The sequence below is a fragment of the Motacilla alba genome, chromosome Z, assembly GCF_015832195.1.
Source record: "Motacilla alba alba isolate MOTALB_02 chromosome Z, Motacilla_alba_V1.0_pri, whole genome shotgun sequence".
Taxonomy (NCBI): domain Eukaryota; kingdom Metazoa; phylum Chordata; class Aves; order Passeriformes; family Motacillidae; genus Motacilla; species Motacilla alba.
In genome coordinates, this window is record NC_052046.1 from 584,089 (window position 1) to 608,111 (window position 24,023).

Genomic DNA, 24,023 nt, shown 5'->3' on the forward strand with positions numbered 1-24,023 from the left:
CCAGATTTACAAAATATGAACAATTCCTGCTGAAATCTTGATAAGAGATCGCCTTACTGCATTTTCTGTATTCCTGTCATCACAACCCATGGATTTCCATAATGACCTACATATGCCCATTACAAAAATTGAAAGTACATGGAAAATCTCTTTACATCCCCTGCACCTCTTGGCCTTTTCCCAAATCCACTGTTTTCTCCCTAATGGACTGCAGTATTCCATATCCATTAGTACAACCGAAAATGATGACATTTCATTTTAATTGAAATCAAACATCCTATTTCATTAGGGAATTAGAAAACAAACCAAATTTTAATCGCAATTCAGGCAAATGCAGAAGAATATTTTCCCACCTCCAGGAGTACCTTTCCATGGAAATCTGCAGTACTTCTGAGGCAATGAATGAAACATATTCTTTGCAAAGCTGTACTGAAATTAGCAAGTTTACATTCCCCTCTAAGCCAAACTGGCCTCATGTTGACACCATAACAAGGAAGCACAAAGGGAGAAACTGCATGGAAATTACAAGGTTTGTCTTGCTCCATTTTCCCACCTGTTTATTTTCGGGAAGTGGAGAAACAAACACTTTGGCGACTGGGGGGTTTACCCCATAAAATTCATTAAGTTCAGCTATGTTCTCGTTCTGTTTTATCACAAAACCCAGTGTGGCAGCTCTGGATCACATGGATTCGTTCATGGCATCAGCTGCTGCAGCTCCATAACATCCATCAACTTATTTTCACAATCACCCCGATAGAATCGGGGAATGGTTTGGGATTTTAAGGACTGTCCAGTTCCATCCCCCTTGACCACTTGTCCACGGCCTATCCTAACCGGCCTTGGACGCTTCCAGGGAAGGGGAGTCTGATAAAATTTCCCGGGTCTGCTTCCTGTGAATTCTGAGGTGGCCAAAGGCCCCCCTGCTCAGCCAATTCTCCACATGGAATTCCTGTGGCCTGCTGAAAACAGGACATATGGGGACAGTATAAAATCCACAGGATTAAAACTGGAAAATGAATAATACCGGGGCCAGGGTGGCAGTTGGGTTAGCCCTTTCCCTACTTAATTTCCAAATAAAACCGCACAGCCCGTTATTAACCAAATCCATCATTAATTTGAAGGCAGCATCCCTGGAAGTGTCCAAAGCTAGGTTGGATGGGGCTTGGGGCATTCTGGTCCAGTGACAGACCCTTCCAATCCAAACCATTCCATGATTTTATAACATTTCTCCTCCCTCCGCCTTTCCCCTTCCCTTCTTTGTTTTCCTTTCCACCACCTGCTCGTGCACCAGCCCCGTTGCGGGCTCAGCACCCCAAAAAACATTGAAAAAGGAATAATTCAAACCTACCTCTTTTCGCAGGATGCTGAGGGCTGAGCGGGTTGAAAATCTTCCAGGGTCTGATCACGGCTGAGGCGCTGAAACCCCTCACAGAGTTTGCGGGTTCTGAGGGGGCTGGAGCCCCTCACGGCGCCTCAGCAGCGGCGCGAAGGTGGGAAACTTCGCCGGCCTCTGCGGGGCCAGGGCTGGGCCAGAGCCCCAAGCGGGCCTGCCCGAGGCGCCAGCCCCTCACGGAGTGGTGTGGGCTCCCTCACGGCGGTGTGGTGTGAGCTCCCTCACGGCGAAATGGCGCCATCCTCCTCAGGGCTGAGTGGCGGGAGCCCCCTCAGGACGAGTGGCATGGGCTTCCTCAGGGCGGAGTGGCGCGAGTCCCCTGATGGCGGAGTGGTGGGAGCTCCCCCGTGGCGGAGTAGCGGGAGTCCCCTCAGGGCGGCATGGCGCGAGCCCCCTGATGGCAGAGTGGCGTGAGTCCCCTCACGGCGGAGTAGCGGGAGTCCCCTCAGGGCAGCCTGGCGTGAGCCCCCTCAGGGCGGAGTGGCGTGAGTCCCCTCACGGCGGAGTGGCGTGAGCCCCCTCAGGACGGCATGGCGCGAACTCCCTCAGGAAGAATGGCGCGAGCCCCCTCAGGACAGGGCGGCGCGAGCCCCCTCAGGACGAGTGGCACGAGCTCCCTCAGGAAGAATGGCGGGAACCCCCTCAGGGCAGCCCGGCACGAGCCCCCTCATGGCAGAGTGGCGCGACCCCCTCAGGGCGGAGTGGCGCGAGCTCCCTCAGGAAGAATGGCGGGAAGCCCCTCAGGGCAGCCTGGCGCGAGGCCCCTCAGGGCGGAGTGGCGGGAACCCCCTCATGGCGGAGTGGTGCGAGCTCCCTCAGGAAGAATGGCGGGAGCCCCCTCAGGGCGGACTGGCGCGAGCCCCCTCAGGACGGCATGGCACGAGCCCCCTCAGGGAGGACTGGCACGAGCTCCCTCAGGAAAAATGGCGGGAACCCCCTCATGGCGGAGCGGCGGGAACCCCCTCATGGCGGAGTGGCATGAGCCCCCTCATGGGGACGAGGCGTGTGCCCCCTCAGACCCCCCACGGCGTGGGCTGAGGGCCGGGAGCTCGAGAAACCCTTGGAGGATCTGTGGGAGCCGAAACCCCCTCACGGCATCTGATCATGGCAGAGGTTCGCGAAACTGCTGAGGCGGCTGTGACAAGTCGTGGCCTTTGATGATGGTTTGAGGGTGCGCGGAACCCCTCACGGGGGGGGTTTGCTGAGTGCTGGGCGGGATGAGGGGCCCTGAAAGCCCTGGTGGTTCTGGTGAGGGGTCTGAAACCTCTCACAGGGTTTGCTGAGGGGTCTGAAACCCGTACAGGGTCATCTAAGGGGTCTGAAAGCCTTCAAAGTGTTGTTTGCTGAGGGCTCTGAAGCCCTTCACAGGTCTGCTGAGGAGGCTGGAAGCCATCCTGGGTCTTGCTGAGGGTGCTGAGAGCCCTCACAGGTGTGCTGAGGGTCCTGGAACCTCTCAAGAGTGTGCTGAAAGCCCTCATGGGTGTGCTGAGGGTGCTGGAACCCCTCACGGGTTTGCTGAGGGTGCTGGAACCCCTCATGGATGTGCTGAGGGTGCTGGAACCCCTCATGGATGTGCTGGAACCCCTTGCAGATGTGCTGAGGGTACTGAAATCCCTCCCAGGTGTGCTGAGGGTGCTGGAGCCTCTCCCGGGTGCTCTGGAGCCTCTCTCGGGTGTGCTGAGAGCCCTCTTGGGTGCTCTGGAGCCTCTCCCGGGTGTGCTGGAGCCTCTCCCGGGTGCTCTGGAGCCCTCCCGGGTGCTCTGGAGCCTCTCCCGGGTGCTCTGGAGCCTCTCCCGGGTGCTCTGGAGCCTCTCTCGGGCGTGCTGAGAGCTCTCTCGGGTGCTCTGGAGCCTCTCCTGGGTGTGCTGAGAGCCCTCTCGGGTGCTCTGGAGCCCTCCCGGGTGCTCTGGAGCCTCTCCCGGGTGTGCTGAGAGCCCTCTTGGGTGCTCTGGAGCCTCTCCCGGGTGCTCCGGAGCCTCTCCCGGGTGCTCCGCAGACTCTCCCGGGTGCTCCGGAGCCCTCCCGGGCGTGCTGCCGGCTCGCAGCCGCTCCGGCCCGCTCCCGGCCGTGCGGCGGGCGCCGTCGCCGCGGGCTGGCGCGGGAACACGCGAGGGGCGCAGCGAGGGGCGGCGGGGTCCCTCCATCTTGTGAGCCCCGCCGCGCCGTCCCGCCCGCTTCCTCCCGCCCTCCTCCTCCTCCTCCTCCTCCTCCTCCTCCTCCTCCTCCTCGTCATTGTCTGCGAGCGGCGGCGGCGGCGCTTATAAGGCGGCGGGCATTGCCCGGATGTGAGCGGCGGGCGATGCGGCTGCCCGGGCGGGATGCGATCGGCCGCGGCTCGGCGGGGGAGGCCGCGCTGCTGAGCCGGAGGAGGCGGCGGGCGCTGCTCTAAACTTGGACCAAGTTGGGGAACGGGCGGCCCCGCGCTCCCCCGAGGGGGGAGTCGCCTGTTTTTTTCGGGATTTGGGCTTTTTGGTTTTGGTTTTTTTAAGGAAGGACAAGGAGGGGGCAAGTCCCCGAGAGCCGCGGCGCTGCGAGCCCGTCACCATGTGTCTGTAAAAACAATAGGGCAAAAGTTATCGGACCTTCTTTTTTTCCTTTTTATTTTTTTTACCTTGGTTTTGAATTTTTAAATTTTTTAAAATCTAATTTATATTATTTTTGTGGCCGGTGGCCGGGCCCCCCAAATCCCAACAAAGCCAGGTGTAGTGTGCCTGTAAAGCTGTGGAATAACCCGGAGCAGGACTGACACTTTCCCTACTTTTTGGTGGTTTTGGAGGGTCACATACGTGTGAGACAATAAAGCACTTTGGCAGAAGATTCCTCTCTTTTTATTTTGATTATTTTTGTTCCTTTTTTTTCCCCCTTGGAATATTGTGAACAAATTTGTGGCCATTTAAGGTAAAGTTCCAATTTGCTGTTAGACTAACTTGTCTGTGTTTTTTTTTTTTTTCTTTCATTTTTATTTTTTGATTGAAATTGTCGATCCCGATGTGTTATTTAAAAAAAAAAAAAAAAAAAAAAAAAAAAAAAAAAAGGAAAGAAAAGAAAAGAAAGTGCAAGTTCCGGGCTGTGTAAATCTATACATTGTATATACATTGCATAGATAGGATGTAACTACACGTGTGGGAGATACACCAAGGTGCAGACGCGGGGACTCGCCGCTTTATTTCCTACCGGAAAATGAACTCCAAGGAGTTCTTTTCAGTGGTGTCCGGCCTGCGAGGAGAAAATGCGGAATAAAAGCGGCGGAGGGGATGAGGGAAGAAGGAAGGGCGAGGGGAGGGGAGCGGGGGGCTGGCAGCATCCCCAAAAACTTGCGCGTAAATCCAAGGGGCTGCTTTGCAAAGTTTGCGGCGATGCTCTGGGAAAATGGGAAAGCCGGGCGTTGGGATCGAGCCGGGAGGCGGGAGGAAGCCGACCGAAACAAAGCAGGATTATAGATAACAAATATAAAAAATAAAAAGACGGAGGGAACGGGTAATCCGAGGGGGAAAAAAATATTGTTCCTTTCGGCCAAGCGCCCGCGTCACGTGCGTCCGCGGCCCCGTATAAACGCGCTTCGCCATGTGTGTGCGCGAGCCGGGCGAATCCAACGTGGAAGCCTTGGGAAAGTGCGGCGGGAGCGGGCGGGAGCCGGGCGCGGAGCTCCATGAGCGGCGGCGGCGGGTACGGAGGCGGCGCCGGGGCTCGCCGGGGCTCGCCGGGCTCGGGGCCGCCGCGCCGGGCTGGGCTCGGCGCCCCTTCCCTCTTCCCTTCCCTCGCTCGCTCCCCTCCCCCCGGGCGCTGCCTCCGCACAGGCCCGAGCCGCTCCCGGGTTGCTGTCGGCCTTATCCCCCCCTCCTCTCCGCAAATTAGGAATCGGGGCTAATTGTCCCCCGCTGCCCCCCCCGGCCCCGGAACCTGCACTTCGCATCTCGCCGTGGCTTTTTTTCCTCCTCGCTCTTTGCCGTTTCTGCCTCCAAACGCTACTTTGCGTGGAAGAAGGAGAAGGGAAAAAGTTGGGAGCGGATGGCTGTAGTTTCTTCTCTGGGATCCTCATTCATTCCTCGCTGAACCTCCTGTTGCATAAATGATGCTCCGGGAGAGAGGCTTTGCTTTTTTTTTTCTCCTCCGGATTTGGGTTTAAGAGTGGATGTTGCCGGGTTTGACTCGCCTCTTTGGAAATACAATATCGCTTTTTTTTTTTTCTCTTGTTGTTGTGTTTTTGGGTGTTGTTTTTTTGTTGGTTTTTTTTTTTTTTTCTGCCCCTCCATCTTTTTTTCCCTCCCTTCTTCTTCTCAACCACCCACTCCCCGACCCCCCTTGAAAAAGCAAAATCCGACTGTGTTTCCTGCAAGGCTCGGGATTTCTGATTGCGGTTATTTCCATGTTTCTAGGTTTGTGTGATTTTGCTAAAATGCATCACCAACAGCGAATGGCTGCCTTAGGGACGGACAAAGAACTGAGTGATTTACTGGATTTCAGTGCGGTAAGAAACAACGGTGGAAATTAGCAACAGCTGTAAAAAAAAAAAAAAATCTAGCTGCTCTGTTAACAAAAAAAAAAAAAAAAAAAAAAATCCAGCCAAAAAAACCCCTAAAGCAACAAAACCAACCCCAAACTGTGCTCTAAGTACATTGGGCAATTTTTAATCAGCAGCTAGAAGCATGGTCAATATTTTTTTCGCTTAAAAAAAAAATCCAAACTGAGTATTTTTAGCCTTTCTGATTGTGTGTGATGGGAGATGCAGGCGCGTTCGCAGCTTGGTTTCATGTCTCGGACGGCTCAAATAATTCCTGCCAAAAGCAACGCCCGAAAACTGACCATTTCTCATCATTCCATCATACCAATATTGCACTTTTATCGTGCTTTCGATTTTCAAGCGTTGTTGGCACATGAACTAATTAATTGCTAATGACTCGCTGATATTCTCCTTTCGGTTCTTCCCTTGTTTCGATTTTGGCACATGGAAAGTGCAAAGAAATCCACGACCGTCTCAGTTTAAAGTTTTCCCTGAAATCTCCTACGGCTTCTGCTGGCATTAAAACTGCTCCAACCTTCTCCTAGCCACCCTAGGCAGGATTTGGGAGTGATTTTCGAAGGAAAGAGGGATTTTTGTCCCCCTGGGCTGGTTTGGAGGCCGAACGTTGCGCCGGACGCGTGCACTTGTCTAGTTTTGTCAGGCTCCCCCTCCCCCTCCAGCCCCTTCCTTCCTCTCCCCATCCCCATCCCCTCCCTTCCCCCCAATATGTCAGGAATATCTCTATCCACTTAGTTATTTATTTTGGGGAAGAGCTTTTGCTGGGAGAGGCAGGTCTGCTCCTAAAGCCCAGCAAGCCCCCCCTCTCCCCTGTGTGCTCCAGGCTGGTGCTGCTGCTCCAGCCTCGGCTTCTGAGGGATGGCTTGGGGAAGTTTGGCCAGGAATCGTAGCCTGCGGCAGCTTCGCAGCCCCCTCTCTGCTTGTTGGTGCACTTTTCCCATTTGTTCCTTGGCTTTTTGCAGGCTCTGACTCAGGGAAGGTGCGTATTATCCACTAGACACGTCGGAGAAGGGAGAAACCAATTAGGGTCGAAATAAATGCTGGGAAGAGAGAGAGGAGTGCGAGAGGGAGGGAGAGGGGGCGAGGAGCGAGCCTGGCTTCCAATTGCTCGGTGGGAGAGACGGAATGAGAATTTAGGGCAGGTGGCACTTTGCATTATTATTATTTGGGTTCCCACATGCCAGGCAAATCCTGGAGCGGGATGGAAATGGACGTTGCTACGCTGATGACCAAGGTTGCGACCCATCCCAACTTTTTCCGCCTTTGTCGGCGGGGAGAGGGGAGCGAGCCCCGCTCCCCAGGCTGGAGAACGCTGCTGGGCACCGGCACGGCTCAAAGGCTCCGGCAAGGGCAGATTGTTTGGGAAGCTAATGAGCCTGATAAAAGCGGGATGCTGGTGCCGAGGGGCGCTGGGGGCTGCGAGGAATCCGGACGCCTGTGCAGGGCTGTGGGGGCTGACGGTTCGGGGGAGAGAAACTCCTAAGGAATGTGCGAGGAACTTTGGACTGCCACTGGACTCGGGAATTGCTCGTTTTGCACTAGTAATGCCTCTTTGTTTTTTTTAGATGTTTTCACCTCCTGTGAGCAGCGGGAAAAATGGACCAACTTCCTTGGCAAGTGGACATTTTACTGGCTCAAGTATGTACCGTTTTTTGTTCCATCTGTAGTGAAAACGTTGGGATTTATTTGTCCATAGGCATTACCTTTGTTGTGGTGCTTTAATCTCTTGTGGGGAGCAGATTCATTCGGATTGCAGCGGAATTATTCCTAAGCGCTGGTTATTCTTATTCTGATTTTTATTATTATTATTATTATTGTTATTTCCACAAGCCTGGGAGGTTTTTAGAGCATTGCCACACATTTCTGATTTTTTAAAAATCCCTGGACTTCTCCTCGGTTTAATCATTGCTTAAAATTGTTCTAGTTTTACAGTAGATTTATCTTTTTCTTTTAGTGATTTGAGCCCTGGAGAATTTTTTATTTCCAATTCCAAAGCCTCTCTTTGTCTGTCGGGGACGATAGTCAAAACCTCTTGTGTGCAAATTAATTTTGTGCATTGGAATTGAAGCAGAATCGAGGCTGTTGCAGTTAAACAAATAAAACAAGTATCCGAGAATAAACACCAGGAAAAAAAAGTCTTTAGGATTAGAGAGGGCTGTTTGCTGATGGAATATTTTTTGGGAATTTAATTATTCAAGTGACTTTCTCTTGCTGCTTAAAGCCAGGGCATTTTGTTTTTAAACGTGAGAGTGTTTTGGAAGACTTTCCTGAAATTTAGGTGGATGATTTGTTCCTCTGGCTGTGGTAGGGCTGCTGGGCATCTCCGGCGCTCCCTAAAAGCAGGAGTGGGATGACAAAAGCAGGCTCGGAGCTCTCTGCAGTACACCCTGTGTGGACAATAATTGTCTGGCAACTCAGGTTTATAGAGAGGCTTTTACGTGCCTGACAAATGAGAGCTCCCAAAGATCCCTACTGCACGTTTCCTTGCTCTGGGATGCAGTTGCTTGTCCGTGCCTCGATGTACAGGTGGGGAGTGGCGGTGCTTTCAGTTCCCAGGCAATTCCACATGCCAGCACACCGGCCGGCGCGTTGTACCCGGCTGCTGCTCTGTGTGGGGAATTTGGGCAAGGCTTCCCTGGAAAGCCACGGAGAAACCCCTCCTTGCAGAGACTTTCATACCTGATATTTGCAGGTTTGCTCAGTTCAAGGCTTCTCTCCTCTTTAGTCAGTATTTTATTAAATGCACTGGGCCATCATTTAGCTTTTTATTTCCAGAGCAGGATTTCGGCTTGGAAGTTTGGTCTGTTTTTTTTCAGATCAACCTCCATCTCAGCACTCATTCTGTGCCTCTTATTCTATTTAGGCTTTCAAAACAACAACCTGGGTTTGTTTTATCTTCCCAAACTTGCTTATATCGAGAGATGGCAACTTGCAGAATTTAGCTGTTGGGCTGGGATAACTTTCCAAACACGAGCTATAGGTTTGCATCCCAGTTTTTGTCCTTTTCTGACATAATTTTTGAAGCGATGAGGCCGGATCTAGAATCTCCACTCTATTTGTTTTCACTGGAGAGGAGCGCGGAGTGGTTGTGCCAGACAAATCAATTTGTCATGCTCAGAGCCCAGTCCATGCAGCAACCACCACTTGGGCTGACAGCAAATGACTCCAGAGTTATATTTAATAATTCCTCCTAAACCTCATCTCCGGAGTCGTTTGGATCAGGAGGACAAATCGGAGCAGGGAGTGATTAAATTGTGTTCTGTTGTCCTGCAAGCTGAAAGAATCGGAGGAATTTTGACGCATCCTCACGTAGCCAGGAGGATGATTTAATGAGCTGCAGGAAGTTAGGAAGAAGGAGATGAAGACCACTTAAAGCAACACCCGAACTCTGTCAGGGACAGAATTCCCAGAGAATTCCCTGGTGCACCGGTGTCTGGTGCCAGAGCATGGGATGGAGGAGAAGCTTGGTGGAGCGGCGGGCGCCGTGCGTTGGTGGTTGCGTGCACAATGGCAGCAGAGGGTGTCTCTGGAAGGGAAAATCGAGGCAATTTCCCACTTGCGCCGTCTGTTGCTTGCTTGTTAGACAGGGAATCTTGCAGTCAGTGCCCGGCGCTTCCCAAAAAGCTGGGGGCTCGTTGCCCCCGCTGCTCCCGCTGCGCGGCCTGAGGATGGAGTTGGTGGCTATTGTTTGGCTGGGCGGGGATGTGAGCAGCTTAGGAAATTGGGACTGGATCTGGGAATACCTGGCTGCTGCTCCAAGAGATGCTTTCTGTGGCAGGATTAAAGGCAGCTCCATGAATAATAGCGGACATAGTCTGTTATTCTAATTATGCAGATGGCTAACAGGGAATTGCAGTCAGCGGGCTGGATCCTGGTTTTCCTCCTGGAAGTTCTCCCTCTGAAGTTTGAGCTGACCTTTAAATATTCCTCCTTAAAAACAGATTTATGGAGATTCTCCGAAGTTCTCTTACAGAAGGGAGAAAACGGAGATTAAAATAAAAACCAGGCGCCTCAAAGTAATCCCAAGCAGGGGAGTGAAACTAAGTGGACTTTAGGAAGTGTGGGAATAATTCCTGCTTAAAGTCATCCCCGTGGCTTTTTCCTCAGCTAATCCGTGATGCCGTGTTGTGATTTGCGACGTGCGAGGGAAAAGAAAGTAAAGCCCCGTTCCCTTTGAATCTTGAATTCCACAAACATGGCTTCTCCCCATGTTCCAAAGCGGGGAGGGCTGCGAGGGAGAAAGGAATGTAACCTGAGCTCCAGCCGTGACATTCCCAGGGAGCATTTTTCACATGAAAGGCTTTTGTCAGCCCAGGAAAGGACCAGGAGTTTCTGTTTGATGTTTGCAGGTGTTCGGCACAGGGCACTGAACCAAGGCTGGAGCCTCTGACCCGCACTGGGAGAACTGGGGGAGACTGGAGGGATTGGGAAGCAAACTCCCCTGGAGTTCCCTCCAATTTAGATCGTATTTGGAAAGTGATTTAATAGCTGTTACTTCAATTGAACAATGCACATTCATCGGGCTGAAGTGGGGGGTTGCTTTTTATTTTTCCTGCTTTGTTTGCCCTTTTTTTAGGACAGTTGCCAAAAAAAAATTCATTTTCTCACATCTACTAAAATTTTGGGAGGAGTTTGCCGTCGCTCCCATAGTAAATTTATCCGAAATTTATCCTCATTTGAGCGTGAGGCACTATAAAATGAAGAGATGATTGCTGGGGATCGGATTTTGAAGCAGCTTTTCCCCCAAGAATTCCCTGGGTCTGTCACATTTGACATATTTCGGTTTTTTATCTGTTAATCAAAGCCCACATCTTCCTGATTCCGTTCAGTTTCTGCTCCTTCTATTTAAAGGCTGGAATTTTACCTCCGTTTGGGAGCATCTGTTCTGGATTGCCCACTCTGTAGCTGTTTGAATAGCGTGTGGGTGGGAGCAGAATCAGAGGAAAGCGGAATTTTTATCATTGGCCATTCCGGTGGCCCAGAAAAAAGGGAAAAATCTCCAATCTTTGCCTGACCAAATCGAGCAAAGTCCCTTTAAAGGATTTAAATCCTCGCTTTTCATTTTGCCATTAGTTTGATTAGGGCTTGGCCTGCATTAGAGCAACAAATTAATACATCTCTAACGAGGGAATCACAAATCCAGCACGGTTTAAATTCCTTGGTTTTTTAGTCGGGATGTTCGGTGAGGAAATGATAACAAATATTGTGGGGTTTTTTTAAGTACAGTCTGGTTTTGGAGTGTGGCCTGGTGGGAAAGCTGCAGGATTTTGTTATTATTGTTTGATCATCAAAAACAGGGATTAAATCGAGGCTTTCTTGGGAAGATGTTTTGGAGCTGCTCAGGTGAGGCACACCTGGGATGCCTGCACGGACCCCGCTGCTCTCAGCAGGAATGGCGTGTGTGCCAGGGAGTATTTGGGAAGCCAGGGCTGTGTTTGGGGCTTATCGTGCAGAAATGCCATTCAAAAGAATGAAAAAGAGGGGAAAAAACCCCAGAAGGGAGATTTTTGAGTAAAAACCTGCTTTTAGAAAGGAAGCAGTGCAGCAGGCCCCGAGCTGCTCGGTTCCACGCGTGGCTCCGAAGGGGAGCCCCCATTTTTAGAGGGAGAAGGATGCTGGAGTTTGGGTGTTGGCTCGGCCTGTGTCGCCCCGCCTCGCCACCTTTGCCAGGCAGCTCAGGGCTCAGGAGCCTGCCCGGGTCGTGTTCCTCCTGGCTTTTCCCTGCTTTTCCCTTCTCCGCAGCTCCGCAAAAGCTGCTCCTTCCCTATTTTCCGTGGCTAATGTTTCGTAATTATGATTGAGGAGAAGAGGAATGCTGTTACCTCCCATCCTCGCAGCTATGTTTACTCGGGATCCTCCTCCCCTCCCAGCCCGATCCCAGCCACTTCCGTGGGGGCAGCGAGGGAGCCACGCTCTGGGATTTGGAAGTGGCCCGAGCCAGCCCGGAGCACGCTTGGAGGAGGAGCGGGATGCTGAGTTGCAGAGCAGAAATCCTGGATCTTACTCGCGGGAGCAAGCGGAGCGTGGCCTGCAAAGGACGCTCCGCCGCCGCCCTCGGTCCCGCAGATAGTTCAGTCTGGGAGCTGGGGGCCTGTCCCGGGAATGAAACCCATAAACCCAGCTCGCTCCTTCCCCTCGGACAATGGAGAGGTGCTTTTTGTCATCCTCTTTCCGTGCTACCTTGTCAGGGCTCTGGAATATATTTAATAATTCAGAATTCCCTGTCGGAGCGACTGAACCGCTCCGGGCCCGCGTGCAGCCAAATGTCACTTGGTGTGGGGACGCTCTGCCTGCCCTTGCCAAGTTTAGCAGGAACAGGAATGGTGGCTCACATTATTCCCTGGATCTGAGGCATCTGGGAACAAAGTGTATCTGTTAAACCAGGGGACTCAGGCCTGGCTCGGAGTTCAGTGGGAGCACAAGGCTTGCTCAGGGGAAAAAAAAACATGTGAGGTACAATTTGGCTTCTTCCCATTGGATTTGTACTCGTGCCACTCCCAAATTCATATGGATTTTTGTCAGAGGCAAAAGTGCCTTCTGTGGCCTGTATTCCCAAGAAACGTGAAATAGGCACAGATAATCCTGGGAACACCAGATTTTCATCTTACACTATTTATTTTTTTTGCTACTGCAAAAATAAAGTGATTTTTTTTTTTAATCTACCTCCAATTATTTAAAGAGAATTTGGGCGTTATTTGGATATTTTCCTTATGTAGGAAGTCAAAGGATTTCAAACCCCTGCTTTGGGATCCCAGGAATGTTGTGAAGAAGCTGCTCGAAGTTTTTTTATAGGATCAGCAAATCTCTTTGTGGTATTGTAACGGGGAATAACTTAAATAGCACAGGAACAACTAAACAGTGCACATATAGAATGGAATTAAGTTATGGAAGTTTATGCTGCTAATTGCTGAAATCTCTCTGGAATCTTGGAGCACTAAAAGCTGTCCTATAAACAGTTTTGCTTTGAGCTTCAAATGATTCCTTTAGCATTTTTTTTCCTTCATCTGCTCTGATAAACAAAGTCATTTTGGAAGCTTTACAGCTCAAACATTTACTCCTCATGGTAAACTTCTTGTAGCTGGAAATCTGGGGCTCTGCAAAGCCCAGGAAAAAGGGAGGGCCCCGGTGACCTGTGGTTTTCAGGGGCTGATCCTGCCGGGATTTAAATCAGCTCCGATCAGCCAACAACAGCTCTGCAGTTCTAGAAGGAGCCGTTATGGCTGAAAGGTCTCTTCCCAAAACGTTCCCAGATACCAGGGTGGTGGACATCAGGGAGAAAAGCTGGAATAACCTGGGGATGTTTCATGTGATGTAGCACAGAAAATGAACATACATGTAATAGGATGTGCCATCTGCCAGTGGCTGCTCCGTGGAGTTCCCGCTGCACCTTGGCAGCCAGGAGGGATGACAGCGCTCCATCCCGCTCCCTGCAATAATTGAGTTTGCCGTTATTTATTGGGAAAAGTCGTCGCCAAATTTCCTCCCGCAGCTGATGCTGCCCCTCAGTCGGTGGCATCGAGATGCGGTGGGTCCTCCACTGATTTTTGATTGTCTGGGAGGTGTCCTGTGCCCAAAATTCACCTCTGTGTCCTTCGGAAATTCGGGCACAAATTCCTGGGCTGGTGACACTCACCTGCTAAATTTTCATCTCAGAGCTGTTTGCAGGGAAAACTTCCTGGCAAAGCAGAGGGTTGGAATGCTCAAATTCTTAATTAATTCTTAAATTTTTTTTAAAGGCTGCTATGGAATTTCTTTTCCTAGGAAACTCTATTAGGAAAAGCTGGAGAGAGGCTGGAGTGTCTATTCCTTCCTCCAAGGTAAATGCTAGACAGCTCAGAGGGTTGGAATGCTCAGATTCTTAATTAATTCTTAAATTTTTTTTAAAGGCTGCTATGGAATTTCTTTTCCTAGGAAACTCTATTAGGAAAAGCTGGAGAGAGGTTGGAGTGTCTATTCCTTCCTCCAAGGTAAATGCTAGGCAGCTGAGCTACATCCAGCCAGGCGGCTGGAAAAATAGGATCATTTGGGTGGATTCTGGGTGCATTGTTGGTGTGAGAGCTTTGTGGCAGCCGCCACATCTTTCAAGACTACTCCTGGTAGTAGTGACAGTAGTAGCTGCGTCCCATTGTTGTCCGTGCTGGTGTGCATCCAGCTTGGAGCCGGCGCTGCCGGGCTGCGGGATCCGGCCGATGCTCTCAGCCCGGGCTGGCTCTCGGGACTGGGCACGCTCGGGTCCCCTCCCGTGGGTGCCGTGTCCTTTACTCGGGGTTTGCTGGGCCGTGCCCGCTCTGTGGCACAGCGGTGACCCTGGCACGGGGGCTCCAGCAGGAGCACAGAAGCCAGGCTCCCGGGAGAGGGGAAGCGGCTCCGGCTCCGGGCTCGCAGCGGCGGCAGGTGCCATGCAGGATGCAGGCGGCATTCCTGGCAGCATTCCCGGCAGCTCCGGCCTTCCTGCCCTGTGCCCAGCTTCCCAATGGCAGGGCAGCGCTGTGTGTGTGTGCGGCACCCTGGGCTGGGGAGCGGGTGGGAACGGACAGGCTCCTTCTTTGTCATGTGTGTGCGTGACACCCCGCTTTGCCGTGTGTGTGTGTGTGTGTGTGGCAGTCTGCTCTGTCATGTGTGTGTGTACGGTCCCCTTAGTCACATGGATGTGTCTGTACAGACACCGGCTTTGTCACACATGTGCGTCCCTTTGTCATGTGTGTGCATCTCTTAGTCACGTGTGTGTTACCCACTCCTTCCTATATGTGTGTGTATGTCCTCCATGCTATGTGTATATCCTCCACCCTATATGTGTGTATCCTCCATCCTATATGTGTGTGTGTATCCTCCATGCTATATGTGTGTGTATCCTCCATCCTATATGTGTGTGTATATCCTCCACCCTATATGTGTGTATCCTCCATCCTATATGTGTGTGTATATCCTCCACCCTATATGTGTGTGTATCCTCCATCCTATATGTGTATGTGTATCTTCCACCCTATATGTGTGTGTATCCTCCACCCTGTATGTGTGTGTATCCTCCATCCTATATGTGTGTGTGTATCCTCCATGCTATATGTGTGTGTATCCTCCACCCTATATGTATTTATATCCTCCACCCTATATGTGTGTGTATCCTCCACCCTATATGTGTGTGTATCCTCCACCCTATACGTGTGTGTCACCCCGTGATCCCAGTGAAGTGTATGTTAAAAACCCAAACCAAAACCCTCTGGGACATCATGGGCGCAGAGATCAGCATTCTGCCGGGGGAATCGTAGGGGTCCACAAATGGCAAACCACAGAAATCCCTGGGTTTGTTCTTAGGCATGGATGTAACCCCTAAGAAAACAGGGATTCAATTCTTTTTGTGCTGTTGTATCTGAAAATCAGACTGGCTCCTGGTGCTGTTTTCCTGAAAATTTGGGATTGTGGGGTCAACGTGCTGTTCCATTGCCTGTACATTTAAATGCGCTCAACCTATTTGATAAATAACTGCTCCCAAGCTTTGGTGATATTAAATCCAGCTAAATAAGATTCCCCATGGAATATCAAGGCTCTAATTGAATCTCAGGGGTTCTGGGCCCGTTCACAAACAGCCTTTGAGTTGTTTTTGTTCCTGACGTCAGCCCAAGGCTTGATTGAATTATGGCCTTGGACTGCGGGAGCACCTGCCAGGGCCACTGCGCTGAAGAGTCCGGCAGCATTTCCAGGACAAACCTCGGCGGGAAGTTTGTGGCTGGAATACAAACTTCCAGCCAGGGAGCAAAGCTGGCAAACCCAAATCAATTCCCTCACTCTCCTCTTCCCTCCGTGGTGCTCCTGTGCTGCTCCTTGGGTGCGTCCCTGTTTGAGTGGATCTGACGGAGGAGAGGCTGAAATATTGGGATCTAATGAAATTACACAGACCAGACTTGTTTCTTTGGGATTTCAGGAACAAAGACAGGCAGGGAAGAGGCTGGGACAGAGCCAGGCGCTGTAATTCCGGTGGCACGGGGCTGTTTGGGTGCACTTGGGAATGCCTGTGAGCGCGGTCCGTCTCTGCTGACCCTTCCATAGGGCACGGCCTCGTTCTCCTCATGTTTTTAAGGGACAGGTGACAGCGGGTATTTTGGGAGAGGAGCAGGCATGAGGCCGCTGCGCTCCTGGTAAGGCAGACCCAACATCAGAGATGGAAGTGGCCTGAGAGCCTGACAACAGCAGCATGTCCTGGGTTCATTCCCAGGAGCATCCGAGTTCCTTGCCCTCCTGCTTTTCCTTGGATTGTGCACAAAATGATGTGTTAGGGCCCGAGCAGAGCCCAGGCCATTCTTTATTCAGCGGGGTCGGAGTTGTCAGCAAGCGTCGCTTCACTCGGGTTTTCTGTCCCTAATCCTTTTGTTGATTTTATACTCTTCGGAAACATCCACTTACTTAGGAAATCCTGGGTCTTGTTGGATAAACAGAAGAAAATTCCCATTCCTAAAATTAGCTCTTTTGTAAACACCACAAATTAGAGCATTAATTTATGAACCAGCACATTACCGAATGGACATCGGGCTTTTCCCTCTCCTAAGGTCCTCATTTATATTCCATAAATTTTTTGGTCATATTTCTATCCCATATATTTTTTGTTTCTGTTCCGTATATTTTCCCCGTTTTTCCTCCATGGATTCGTTTTCCCGTCCTGGAATCTCTGCCTTATGGAGCCGTGGCAATTAGCAGCGGCGCGGCGCCGGCGTTCGCTCCGTGCTGGTGTGCGGCTGTGATTGAGAGCTTTGGTCAGTGCGGAGCAGCGATGCTGCCCGCGGCTGGAGCGCACGGCACACCCTGGCAATGTGCTGCTGTCCGAGCAGGAAGTTCACCTGGAAGGATAGCCAGCATCAGGACAGAAAGGCACAGCTCGGCTTTTATCCGCTCGCCGGCTCTGCGCCTCGCGCAGGTGCTGCTTCCCTGGCAGGAACCTTTACCCGGAGAATCGCTAGATTGTCCTTTTCCTTGTCGCCACACACCCAGCTTAGCTGAAGCACCAGAATATTGTCAAACCGAAAATCAATTTCTAGATCACGTATACAAAGTGACTCATTTAGGACGGGAAAAGCCTTTCATTATCTGAGCACTGCGGGGCAAGATCCGGGCTTTGGGGGGCGAAACTGGGGACAAAATAGAGGTTTTTTCAGCCCAAAGCCAGAGGTGAAAGCTCTGCCATTGCTTTGTGAGTGTGGGATGGGGCACTGCTGAAACACATTCCAAAACCAAGGATACTCCTGTGTCCAGCCCACGGGCTTGCCTGGATGGGACTGAGGCTGCAGCTCCAGCCCCTTTAATTTCAACCTTCTCTTGTCTTGTCTAAGGTGCAGAAAAAGTTCTTTTTTTAACATTTAGGAGGGGAGGAAGGAACTGAAACCCCTGAAAGCCAAAACTGAGCAGATAAAGTAATTTTTATTTGCATTTTTCTGCTCCCGGAATCCCCCTCCCTGCAAGCGCTTGTAGCCATCAAACCACAGTATCTGATTAGAAGAGGAGGATGGGTTATATTTAATATTATATTGAAACTTTAAATAGAGATAAAACTGGTTTCTAGCATCTTTTGAAGTGTAAAATAATTCCTGTGGCTCTCGGGCACAATTGTGATGTTGATAAACAGGGCAGGCCCTAATGGCGAGTTGTTCTTTCCTTAATCCAAAAGAGCAGGAGCTTAAATAGAAAGTGCAGGATTATAAAAGAAGCAGCTTTATTCCTTTTTATTTTTTAGAAGAGAAAGTTGTTTCCTCTTATTCAGCTCAGCGCCGGAAAAATCAACCCGTGGTGGTGTCCAGAGGGGTGGGATGGAGCCCTCACAGGGAATGCTGAAGGCTCCTCAGTGCTGTGTGTTCGCTGGAATCACTTTGGAATTTTAGTAATAATATTTCCAACCATGTTTTGCTGATTTAAGCCCCTTGCCTTGCCCGTTGCTGTCGGCAAGACCCGGCTCAGGAGGCAATTGCGAGCAAACCGGGATAATCTGTCGAGCAGGCTCAGAATTCGGTTGGAAAAGGGCAAAAAAAAGCTGAATAAGGCTAGGAGTGGATTCCAAGCTGCGAGCTGACAGTGAAGGCAGGGATTGGAGGCACAGCATTGTTCCTGCTCCTGGCCGCTGTGCGGGGAGCCAGGGAAGGGAAGGGAAGGGAGGCCGGGCTGCTGGCTCGTGTCACAGATGGCACCCATCTCCCTACCGCAACTTGGATCAAACAGCGGCATCTGAATCGAGCGGAAGCATCGAGGTGCCTCCCTGGAGATAAGGCAGCTTTATCTCCCTTGAAGATAAGGGTTTAAGGTGCCTCTTTCAAGGGATCTGTCTTTATCCCGCTCGTACGGCCGGCTCGGGGAGTGCGGCCCCGCTTTGAGGTGGCTGGAGTTGAACGGGATCAATCCCACCCCAACCGTCCCCCGGGGCCGCTGAAATCCCCATTTTGTGGAAGTCCGTGTTTGTTTTTAGACCCTCAAACACTTGTGCTGCCTCTGAAGAATCAGGAGCCCACCTGATACAGCCCGGCAGCCCCAGCCCGTGGTGTTCTCCGTTCTTATTTATGGATTTATTGCATTTATCCCATTTATTAAAGACTGCCACTGTGCTTGGTGTTGTGCTTTTCCGAGGGTTAATTGGTTCCAGTTGCAGAGTTAATTGATTTCGCTTGGCTCCCAAGGAGGAGATGTGAAATGGAGGCTCTTCCGAGGGTGACACTTCCCGGGAGAGGCAAACACCTCCTCTCCCCTTCCTGCGAGGTACAATTCTCCTTTGCACCTGAAGAGAGGGAGTGTTTGCTGCCTCACCGTTTCATCTCATCCTAGAAAATTCCTTCCAAGTGGCAGGGAGTCTCTGTGCTCCTCAACATCCCCAGCGTTAGCAGCTTTGGATTTGCTTCCAAGGCAGTGACTAATAGCAACAGATTCCAACTCGTTATTCCGACACTTTTGACTCAGTCCCAAATTTGCCTTCCATCCACCAGCTATTTTGCTCTCCCAAAATCATTGTGACAACTTCTTTTTCCGGCTTGAAAAGGGATCTTTTGCGTTTCCTGAGAGGACTTTCAGGAAAAACTTCTCATTTAGTGGTGGTTCTGTAGGGAATCATCAAAAATTTGGGCAGCTCGCTGCCTAATCCTGGATTCAGGAATTTTTTGGTGTCCATCTCACTTGGAATTCCAACAAACAGCTACTTCTCTCTGTCATTAGAGGCAGCTGATTAATAAATACAGGAAAGATAACATGGAAAATTCTATCTGGGCACTGCTGCTTGGGAACCTTGACTTTCTTTTCCTTGAGTCCTGGAATGGTTTGTGTTGGGAGGGACTTGACCACTCACCTTGTTCCAACCCTGCAGGGAGCCTTCTGCTACCCCAGGCTGTTTTCTGGGAATGAGATGTGCTGCAGCTCCATAGGCACTTGTGCAGGCACTTCCTCCTATCCTTCCCTTTCATCCATCAATGGAAAATTAAAGCTCCCATTTCCTGGTTGCTTCGTTGGCTGAAGCCTCCTTCAAGCACACATGCCATAATTTGGCTCGTTCAGCTCCTCCTCGTGCTGGTGGTTGTGTTCCGTTCACCTCCAGCATGGATTGGGAGAGGGAAGGATGAATATGGATGAATATGGATGAATGGATGAGTAGAAGGGCTGGGAGCGATTTCAGCGCTTCTCCCGTTCCGTTTGTCAGGCTCCATGGAAAGCTGGAGAGCTCGGTTTGAATCACCAAGTGCTCTCGAGGCGCTCCTCTCCACACAGGGAATTTTCCTGCCGACTTCCCTAGGAGACGCTTTTTCATGGAAAGGGTCAGGCCTTGCGAGGGGCTGCCCTGGGAGGTTTGGAGTGCCCATTCCTGGGGGTCTCCAAGGAATGGCTGGATGTGGCACTCTGCTCTCCGTGGTTGGACGCCATGTTCCTGGGGGGCTTATCCAACCTCAGTGATCCACTCAGGCATAGGTGAGCTAGGAAAGCTGCTTATTTATTTATTTATTTAAGCTTGCCCAGAAGAACCACTTTTGCTCCTCTTCCTCTTAGGATTTCACTGGGATATTTGCAGGGATTGAAAATTGGTTCCTTCCAGCATTTTGAAGTGATTTGAAAATGGTTTTCTCCATCAATTTGTAAGGATGTGGTAAACATTTTTCCCTTTAAAAAAAATTCCCTGCCATCCTTCTCACCAGTGCATGTTCCTCATTTCCTTGGCCTACTGTTAAATATAAACATCTTTAAAAAAGCAGGGATATATTCCCACACACCACATTATCCCGATCCGGCGTAAGCATCTGTGGTTGTAAGTGCACTTCATTTCACCTAATTAAGTTATTTAGTCATTTACACATTAGCGATGTGCTGCAGACTCCACTCTGACAGGAGCAGTGTGTAATTACACCCCCGTTCCCGGGTGGGGCAGGATCGTCCTGACCCCGGAGCCCAGGGGGAAAAGCGTGAGGGGCCGGTGTCGCTGAGGCCACATTCAGGGAACAGCTCCAGGCTGCAAGCAGCACTCAGCCCCAGTTATCTTCTCCCAGGATGGAGAGAGGAGGCTCCTCAGGAGCTCTCCTGAGGTGAGCCAAAGGACAAGCACCATTCCCTCATTGCTGGTGTTAGTTTCGAGGTTGGAATTCCTGAAATTAATAAGGTTTGTGAAGGCACAACTGTACTTGTTTCAGTTTGCTCCTGCGTTTTGGTGGTTTCTTGATGGCAACCGATCTTCCAAAGGTTTGGTGTCCATCCAATGCTTCCCTCCACCATCAGAGCTCCTCCTCAGTGATGTTGGATTGTTCCCTGTGAGGGTGGGCAGGCCCTGGCCCAGGGTGCCCAGAGCAGCTGTGGCTGCCCCTGGATCCCTGGCAGTTTGGACGGGGCTTGGAAGCACCCTGGGACAATGGGAGGTGTCCCTGCCCGTGGCAGGGGTGGCACTAGACGGGCTTTAAGGTCCTTCCAAGCCAAACCATTCCATGACTCCCAGCAGAGCCGAGTTCCGCCGGCTGTGCCAGAGGAAGGATCTCTCTCGCGCTGAATTCCACGCGTGTGCAGCGCTAGGAGTTGGCTGTGACTTGCCGAAATTCCGTGGACGCGTGCCAGGCTGGCGCTCGTGCGGCTCCAGCTCCTCTCCGCCGCCGCCGTGGCACCGGGTGCGCCCGACGCGCAAAGTCAGCGCTATTTAAAGCGCCCGGTTCGCAGAGGAAACACCTCTAACCTTCCAACGTGGGAATGAGATGGCAACCTGCTTCTGGAGCTTGCCCAGGTTTTTCCATGAGCGTGGCTTTGCTTCCATCAGGGAAGTTCTCCGGGGACTGAAATAGTGCAGACGTTGGATGTTGTCACTTGGCTTCAAAGAGACGCCGGCGATGACATCTGAAAGCATCGCACGCAGTTACACTAGAGACATGGATTTAAGGTGCTCCCTGCTCTCATTCCTGTCCCTCTGGGAATGAAGTGGCAAGAACCTTGGAATGAAGAGGGAAATGTCCTCCTTAAGCTGGAATTTTCAGATCTGTGTTCAGTTCACACTTTCCTTGGGATACAATTCCAGGGCTGGGGAGGAGCTTTGGACAAGGGTTTGGAGTGCCAGGACAAGGGGGAATGGCTTCCTTCTATCAGAGGGCAGGCCCAGATGGGATATTGGGCAGGAATTGCTGGCTGGGAGGGTGGGCAGGCCCTGGCCCAGGGTGCCCAGAGCAGCTGTGGCTGTCCCTGCATCCCTGGCAGTGTCCCAGGCCAGGCTGGACAGGGCTTGGAGCAGCCTGGAATGGCGGAAGGTGTCTCTGGACTGGATCAAGAACAACTGTGGATGGATATGGAAATAATGGGAGCAGCAAGAAGGATAAAGCAGGTGCTTGTTTGAGATTTTGCTCTGGTTTTAACTCGTGTTGTTTATTTGAACTCCAAACGTGAGGACCAACTTTCCCAGCTTCTTGTCACACTATCCAAAGGGAAATGTCCCTGATGGAAAACCAGAGAGCCTAAGTAGATCGCTTTGGTCTCACAGGCAGCCCATTAATTTGCTCAAATTAAATATTATCTTTAAATATTGCAAGGTTAAATGTCCACTGATAATGGATTTAGACGGCCATTAAGGTCTAATTGCTCCCTAATGGAGTTGGCCAAAGACATTTATTTGATAGAACTTCTTGAAAAGGGACTAAAAGCACCAGGAGGGTTTTTTCCACTGGTCTTTTTTCATATCCATGTAGGAGATTAAATTCCATTTTCATTTAATGCTGTGGGACCTGGTCTGGAGAATCACAGAATCCCAGAATCGCTGAGGTTGGAAAAGACCTCCAAGGTCATTGAGTCCAACCTGTGACCACGGTCAACCAGGAAGAGATTCCAGAGCGGCTGGAACAAGCTGGGAGGATGACCCCAGCTGCTTCACACCTTCCTCCTCCCCCAGCTCCAGGGTGGAAGCAGTGAGGGCTGGGAATCTTCACTCAGGTGGAAGCCACAGGACAAACGGCCTCGAGCCGTGCCAGGGCAGGGTCGGGTCAGACACCAGGAGGAGTTTCCCCATCCTGGGCTGCAGATCCCATTCCATGGAAGCTTCCTGCTGTTTGCAGCAATCTTGCAGGACTTTTTAATGGCAGGAAGGAGATAAATATCCATATTTTCTTGGATAGTGGCTCATGTTTCAAGCCTGGAAGGACCTTAATCGTGAGGAGATGTTATCCTGTAAATGGGAGGTTTTTCTTTTCCAGCAATGTTTAATGAGATCCTATCAAGGAAAAGACTTCCTCAAAAGAAAGGAAAATGCTGCTCTCCCTGTCACAGTTTTATATCAGCAATTAAAACATCTCTGGGACATGGTCCTGCTTGGCTTTTGCCTTCTCCATGTAATTCATGTCATGGCAATAATGAATCAGGCAGAATTTTGCTTCCTTTTCCCTGCTCTGAACCTCCTGAGAGCAAACAGGAATTAATTTAGGAGATGTATTTCAGAAAGATTTGGCCTTTATCTTCTTGGTTTTCTTTAAAATACAGTGGAAGGATGTGATGAGGACAGAAGCACAGGTGACCCACTGGACAGCCACTCCGTGTGTTTTAATTCCTGATGCTTTCATTCCAGACCTTAGGGTGAATTTTGACTCACTTTGTGCCACCTGATGTTTTTCAGGATAAAATCCTGGGTTTGGTAGGTTTTGTCTCTCAGGGATTAGTGAGACAAGGCTGTGCTGTGTGAGCAGGGCCTCCTGCACAAAATACTGGGATAATAAATGTTTCCAGTGGGAAAGTTCCTGGTGCAGGAGGAGTTTTTAGTTTACAGGGAAAACCCCTCTGGGGTGTGTGGGATAACACAGATCCATGTGGAGCCATCAAACCTGTCTGGCCACACTGAGAGACCCTTGGCTTCCCCTCGGGCTCCAGCCAGGAAGATGCCGAAGATTTCCTGTTCCACGGAAAGCTCTTGTTGATTCAGAATGCATGAGACACATTCGGAAAATTAATTAACTATTAATTAATCCTTCCCCATTCTTGCCATATTTGATGGCTTTACCGTACCCATGGAATGCTATTTTTGTGGTTTATGATCGGCTTGATGAGGCAAGGAAGGAAAACAGACTGGGAAAAAATATCCAGCAAAGAATAGAATGAACGAATGGACCCCTGAAGAGGGACTTTTTTTTCCAAGCCATCATTCCAAGAGGAAATCAAGGAATGGGTTTGTTGGGGAGTGCTTTACCTTCTTCCTTTGTGGATTTGAGGATATTCCCAGTGTGCAGCAGGGCAAAGGAAACCTGTGCTTTCCACGGCTGCCTCCGAACTCTGCTCCAGTCCCACGGAGGAGTGGGGCAAGGAGCAAAGAGGAAATCCTTGTTTTTCACAAAGCGGCGTTTTGTCTGTGTGCCATTTGCCTCCAAAGTTTGGGAGTCCAGAAATGGAAAGCAGGAAGCAAAATCTCCTTGTTTTTCCATCTTTGCCCAAGACAAGCCATCTTGCTCGCTTCCCTTTTTTAACCACTTCCCGGGAATCCCTGGTGGTTCTTTTTTACCTTAGATTGAGGCACAGATTCCTGAGAAAACAAGTTGGATCCCAGTAAAACAGGGGCTTGATTTATTTATTTGGCGAATCGGTGCCAGGGTGGGCTGGGTCTGAACTCCAACCTCCTCATGAGGGAGCAGAGCCGAAACAAAGAGGAGAATCCTT

The 24,023-nt window shown here is 50.7% G+C and overlaps 1 protein-coding gene across 7 annotated transcripts in view; it reads left to right on the top strand.

Annotated features, from left to right (window-relative positions):
* The first annotated feature begins 3,648 nt into the window (after positions 1-3,648).
* The window catches only part of LOC119695732 (transcription factor 4-like), a 42,435-nt gene continuing 22,060 nt past the window's right edge, over positions 3,649-24,023 (top strand). The window contains exons 1-3 of one of the 7 annotated variants that reach the window (XM_038124746.1): positions 3,649-4,291; positions 5,770-5,861; positions 7,478-7,550. In XM_038124746.1, coding sequence (XP_037980674.1) covers positions 5,790-5,861; positions 7,478-7,550 — 145 coding nt within the window. In that variant the 5' untranslated portion in view covers positions 3,649-4,291; positions 5,770-5,789. The other 6 variants (XM_038124745.1, XM_038124743.1, XM_038124744.1 and 3 more) reach the window with 6 other exon arrangements.